The sequence below is a fragment of the Acanthopagrus latus genome, chromosome 6 (genome assembly GCF_904848185.1).
Source record: "Acanthopagrus latus isolate v.2019 chromosome 6, fAcaLat1.1, whole genome shotgun sequence".
NCBI classification, from domain to species: Eukaryota; Metazoa; Chordata; class Actinopteri; order Spariformes; family Sparidae; genus Acanthopagrus; species Acanthopagrus latus.
The window spans coordinates 22,614,527-22,621,034 of NC_051044.1; the positions used below are offsets into that span (position 1 = coordinate 22,614,527).

The 6,508-nt window shown below is 41.5% G+C and overlaps 1 protein-coding gene across 1 annotated transcript in view; it reads left to right on the top strand.

The window, feature by feature from the left end:
• The first annotated feature begins 2,618 nt into the window (after positions 1 to 2,618).
• LOC119021091 (protein unc-119 homolog B-like) overlaps positions 2,619 to 6,508 on the top strand; it is a 6,190-nt gene continuing 2,300 nt past the window's right edge. Inside the window, exons 1-4 of the mRNA XM_037101081.1 lie at positions 2,619 to 3,082; positions 4,198 to 4,311; positions 4,554 to 4,653; positions 4,844 to 5,016. Of these exons, the coding sequence (XP_036956976.1) occupies positions 2,851 to 3,082; positions 4,198 to 4,311; positions 4,554 to 4,653; positions 4,844 to 5,016 (619 nt within the window). The 5' untranslated portion in view covers positions 2,619 to 2,850. The remainder of the gene's footprint in view (positions 3,083 to 4,197; positions 4,312 to 4,553; positions 4,654 to 4,843; positions 5,017 to 6,508) is intronic.

Genomic DNA, 6,508 nt, shown 5'->3' on the forward strand with positions numbered 1-6,508 from the left:
CCAATAATGCTTTTTTGTGTGCAGATGTTTTTACAGCAACTTTTCACCACTGGACTGCTACTCTAGTAGCTATTCTCTTTGTTGTTGATTTTTCTGTTGGTTTTTCTTTTTTGCCGATGGGCACTTAAAAGGCATCCAAGGGGCCACCACCCTTCCCCCTAAATATTAAGTGTCTGGTCATTTTGGGTCTTAAAATTGAAATCTGAAAATGTGTACATGTGAAACCATATTCGAGATATTAGAGCAGTGTCTCCTGTGAAGCTTTTTGGCTTTGCCTTTTTTGCCTTAGACTGACCAGGTGATATTAGTAAGATCTTCCTGGGGGGATACACATATAACTTAAATGATTTACAAGATTGTTTCTTGAGTCACTGAAGCCTACGATTTGGTATGACTTTTAGAAAGCTTTCAGTGAGACTTAGGTAGTGTAACAAGTGTCTAACTGATCAAGCCTCTGGGGCCTGGGGATTAAGGATAAACCCTTACCCTAGAAAAATGTATTCAAGGTGAGCAATCAGTTGAAAAACAAATGTATAAGACAGAGAATTCAACAACAAACTAAATAATTAATGAATGGGCTGAAGTGACTCAAATTGTTTTGCGATGGAAGAAGAAATAGTTCTAGATTAGGCTCCTTTACTTTGACATGCCTCACCGGAAATGCTCTATAAATTCAGGCCAACTTGACTAAGGTCCTCTGTTCAATTGACTGGATCAACAGGTTCTGGCTGAGGCAAGGACCCACCTCACACACAGTGAGAAGGAATGGGACGCACGCAGCTCTCACTGCTTGATGCTGAGTGCTGAGGCTACCTGGGGCATCTTCACAGCAGGACGTGACCAGCAGCTCTCTCTCTCTCTCTCTCTCTCTCTCTCTCTCTCTCTCTCTCTCTCTCTTTCTCTCACACACAATAAACACCAATTTGCATGACTCCTGGAACTTTATTGCGGTCATTTGCGTTTCCTGCGCATCAAAGCAGAGAAACACCACCCAGTGAAGTGAAATGATATTTGGCTTTCTGCCAGTTAGAGAAATACATTTTTCTCATATTGATAAAGATGCATGTGGAGTTAGGCTAGAAAGAGGATGTGAAATGTAAGATTGGTGTAATTGAAACTACACCCAACAATATAGGGTTGATAAGCACAGTTGATTCATAAGTAGATCAATCTGTTACTCGATTGACAGAGAAATATCTTTTAATGAAAATTATTTGGATAATTGTTAATTAAAAGTTAATTGGCCAACAAGAGTGTGAATATTTGCTGCGTTTCCTTTCAAACATTGTTTTTGATTCATTTGATGATAATTTGGATTTTTTTAGAGCAGCACCTTGTAGTTTTGGAAAATAAATTTAGCTTTTAATATGCGTTTAATATGCGATTTTAATATTTACAATATTACTCAGAAATATTAGTTTTACATAACTGAATGAACAAGCTGTTCTCAGAGGAAAATAAGGTCCAAGAATACTGTCTGAAGCTGGAAAGGTGGCAGGGTCTGCCACATATAAACAAAGTAAAACAGTATGACACTGTGTTGTCCTTTAAAATCAGTTTGTTTATTCAGTCATGAAAATAAGGAGAGCTTGTTTCATCAGGCTCGATGAAAATGTTTCTCTTCTGATGACAATTTTTTTCCCAAAAAACTACAGTGTGCACATTTAACCGTCGGAGATGAAGATGTCACTTTGGGCTCTGGATAATTGCATTTTTCGCTATTGTTAGAACTGCTACAGACCAAACAATTCGTGAGTTACTGGAGAAAATAATCACCCGTTTAATCCATGAGGAAAATAATCTTCATGTGCAGTCTTGTACGAAAATAATTACATATCAGAGCCACCAACTACAACAGTAAAATCCTGGCTTTATGTGTAATAAATCACAATGATCTAATGATGTAATATGTACCAGTACACCTGTCATGTGGGCATTCTTTGCTGTAAATGTAACACTTCAAGGACATTCACCTAATTATACTCACAGACTTTGAGCACTTTGAGATGCATTTCTTGTGTGAAAGGTGCTGTGTGTTATTTTAGACTACATCATACTGATTTACACTTTATAAATATTTATTGTAATGTCTACAATGACAGTATTTTTACTGCGTTTAACTTGAATAACATTGTGTGTGTGTGTGTGTGTGTGTGTATTTTGTGCTTGTGATGTACTGATCTGTGTTACTAGGCTATGTTTGCTACACTTCCTTCCTTTCTTTCAGTGATGTTCTATACTTATGTGAAGTTTTAATTACGAGCTGCCAGGGGACTGGTAGATGTAAATCCACTCTCACCTTACTCTGGTTCAATGCATCAAATGGCAACATTTAAATTTAAGATTGTACATGATCCCTTTACAAATAAAGATTAATGAATGAATGAACTATAGTGTGTTATTGCTACAAATGAATAATAATTAAAAAAAGGCTAATAATCTGGACACTTCCTCACCACTGACAACTGCATATTTAACATAACAATGTCAAAGGCTAACGTGTTTTATTATCACTACTATATTGCAGTCTGTCTTATTATCAGTAGCTGCAGTAGCATTAGTACTACAGTAGTTTGAATACGTTTGGATGTATGTATTTCCAGGGGGTCCAGCGCCCCCTGGTGGACGTCTCGAGAAACCACTTCACACCCTCCTCACAGGACGAGTTGTCATGGCAACTGTACAGCATGTGCTTACAAAAACAAGAGCTTGACCGCTCACCGACACTTCTGCCGACACTCGACATCCACGACGCCATCTTCTTCCTCCAGCGTTTATCAGAGGAGGAGGAGGAGGAGACGGAGGAGAGCCGCCGGAACAGAGGGGCAACCGGAGAGAGCGTGAGAGACGATGAGCGGAGCCAAAGCCCGCAGCGACGCGCCTGTTGCTGAAAATGTCTCTGGCGGCGGGCACAGCACTGCGGCTCCTCCGCGGGACCGCAAGCCTGGCGGAGGGGTTCTGAAGAGGCTCAAGTCGCGGAGGAGCCAGGTGGACAGCAGGCCCGTCACGGAGGAGGACCTGCGGACACAGAGCGGCCACATCACTCCGGAGGATGTGCTCGGACTGCGGGTGGCCACGAGAGGTTTGAGGCTGTCCGCTTTTTCCAATAACGTCTGTTGTTTACGTGGACGCGGGGTGCTTTGTGGGCTACCTGCGCTGCATTAAGTAGGCTGCGTGAACACAACAGAACACATTAGATGTGGACATTACATAAAAAAGTAGAGCGGGTGACGTCCAGTTTTAGTAGTATCACGTGACTGTCATTTGGAAATACAGATATGATATCACATCTGTGATAGTGATCTTAAAATGATAAACATGTGACACAACAAGCAGTTGTCAGACGTCATTAGACGACCGTTTTCACTCACGGGAAGCACAGATTCTATTTTTAAGCAGCTAAATAAACACTGGGGATTTGATAAGAAGAGGTTATCTGTGGTGTCACTTTAAGTGCACTAAGATCCCACCATGACATCAAATTCTTAAAGATGTGAGATACAGATGACATCACAAGGCACTACTGTGAAATCTCAGGCAGACCCTCTGTATGGTCTCAGCTGAATAGAAAAATACTGACAACAAGGCAGATTCTCAGCAGAGCTGTAGCCTACGCTAACAGCTGTTGAGGCAACATATGAAATCTAAAAGGAAATTTCACCTGAGAGATTAGATTTGAATTTGTGAGGTCGTAATCAGGTGTTTGTCTGTCACTAAAGTGTCATATTCTTGTTTTATGCGTGCCTGTTGGCCTGTACAACTCCGTAATGACGCTGTAACACAGCGATCATAAGAGCCTTATCTTATTTTATGGTTAGAAACAGTAAATATATCTACAGTAAGTGTATATATTCATGTCTGTGAATTAGCAAAATATGTGTGTGTTAAATAAACAACAGGATTTTTGCAAGGCCCCTTCCAAAGCAGCCTGTTTTCTACATTACAGCTATAACAATGATGACAATTGATCAGTTAGTTGTCAACTATTTAATTACTCGCCAACCATTTTGGTAATTGAAAAAGAAGTACAAGTAAAATTGAGAAAATCCCACAAACTAGAGCGAACAACTGATCAATGAATCAAGAACATATTCACCAGATTAATCAACAATGGAAAAGCTTGTTATTTGCAGTCCTGTTGTACATATTCGCCTCAATCACTTCGACATTTGTAGCGCCTGTCTCTCTTTGTTGCAGGGTACCTCTGTAAACCTGAGGACAACATTTACAACATCGACTTTGTACGCTTTAAGATCAGAGACCTGGAAACCAGCACTGTCCTGTTTGAGATTGCCAAACCCCCACATGCAGGTAATTTGCATCAGCCCACTCCTTGTACTGTTTGTTCTGTGATGCAAACGCAGCAGCTGACTGTAAAGTTTCTCGCTTGTGAGCACTTAAAAATGACTGTACTGACCCTACTGACTCCTCATTATTAGCTCAAAATGGTTGCCTCCAAGCACGTTGTCAGGTTCCATCGCTGGTTATTTTGAATCAAATGGTCCTTGGGGTGTATTATTTCAAACGTCTTGGTCTCATGATTTGTGCTTCAGAGGACGACGAGGAGAACAGAGAGGCGGACGCCAGCGCAGGTCGATTCGTACGCTACCAGTTCACTCCGGCCTTCCTGAGACTGAGGACCGTGGGAGCTACGTGAGTGACTCACACAAGACACACACACCTAGGACGCGCTCAGCTGTTCCGTACGCAAACAGTGAAAACAATTGCAGCATAGTTTCGTCCAGCTAGACACGTATGTGATCCAGAGCTGTGTGTCAGTGCAATTACGCAAGAACCGACCTAACTCTAAATCATCTCCCTTCTGTCTGTGTTACCCAATCAGGGTGGAATTCACGGTTGGAAACAGGCCTCTGAACAACTTCCGCATGATCGAGAGGCACTACTTCCGTGACACCTTGCTGAAGAGCTTCGACTTTGACTTTGGCTTCTGTATCCCAAACAGCCGAAACACCTGTGAGCACATCTACGAGTTTCCTCAGCTGTCTGAGAGCCTGGGTGAGTCATCTTCTCCATTATGAGGAAAACCTCAGAATTCCTTGAATAATAATAAGTCTATTTATATAGCACCTTTCAAAAGCAGGCATCACAAAGTGCTTCACAGAAGAAAAAAAGGAGTTGAAAGCAAAAACGAGAGAGAGCAGCAGACATTAAAAGCAGACAGCCAGCTAAAAACAAGGACAAATAAACAATATCAAATTAGACAAGGCCTTGAGTTGATTTTAATAAGTGTCAACAGCGTCCACAGATCAGAAGTCAAAATGGAGAGAGGCTCCAAAGCGTGGGAGCGCCAACCTCAAACGCACAGCCTCCTTTAGTCTTGAGCCTGGAGCGAGGAACAATCAACAAACCTTGATCAGCACCTCAGAGTCCTGCTGCTGTTACATGGCTGCAGCAGCTCTTTAATGTAGACAGCGACATATTCCATATTATGGTACTGTAAAAGTATTTTCTATGTTTTATGATGGATTTGAGCTCAGAAGAGATTCTGTCGGCGTTTCCTGAGTTGAACATCTAGGGTAAGACTGGATTTTGTTTAAAGGTGCAGTATGAACGGGGGACCTGTCGAAATCACACTCAAAATAGGGGCCAGCAAATCACTAGAGTAACCGTCAACTGCTGCTAACTCTGGCTGTCAGTAGCTAGTTAGCTCAGTTATGCATCTAGCAGCCCAGACTAGGAGATCAGGGCACTGGGGAGTTGTTGGTGTTTACATGGCTAAAATAGGCCGGCGCTAGCCTGTTAGCATGCTAACTTCAGTAGATATCTCTGCATAGAAATACACAGATTAATTTATTTTTTTTTATTGCACCTCTAATGTAATCTGTGTACCATGTAAATACCAAAAGAACAGATCAGAGATTCCTGCTAACGATACTTCCTTTTGTAAGAAGATTTATGACTCCTTACGTGTCATGTGTCACAGTGGAGCACTTAATGTGCATCTCACATTATCAGCAAACTCTTTAATCTTTTACTCTGGCCGTGTGACAATCAGATCTCAACATGCAGCATTCACTTATGCAGCGTGTTGGATCATTTCATACAGAAACATTCTTCTGTACGCAGTAACTCTTGAACAAGAACTGATAGATGTAGATTAGATTATGAGCACTTTGTCGTATACCTCTGCACATTAAGAAGCAGGGATGGGAGCAGTGTGTCCTCTACATTCATTCAGGAGAGGTGGACCAACCCAGTCACAACGTTCCCACCACAGGCAACGAAAAAAGAAGCGTAAGGCTAAGTGCATAAAAGTAGCCCTTTAATCATGATCCAAGTATTGAAAATAAGCAATATTAATGCTGAACTCACTGACAGCACTGGAACCAAAACTAAGACCAACAGGTATGGAACGAGGATATAAGACTATTTCCTGGATGGGATAAAAACAGTTGCGATAAACGCTGAATTTGTCTTTGTCAGGATTGTCATGACTTTTGTCACAAGTGGCTTGAAAAAATTGTCAAGCTCGATAACAAACAATCGC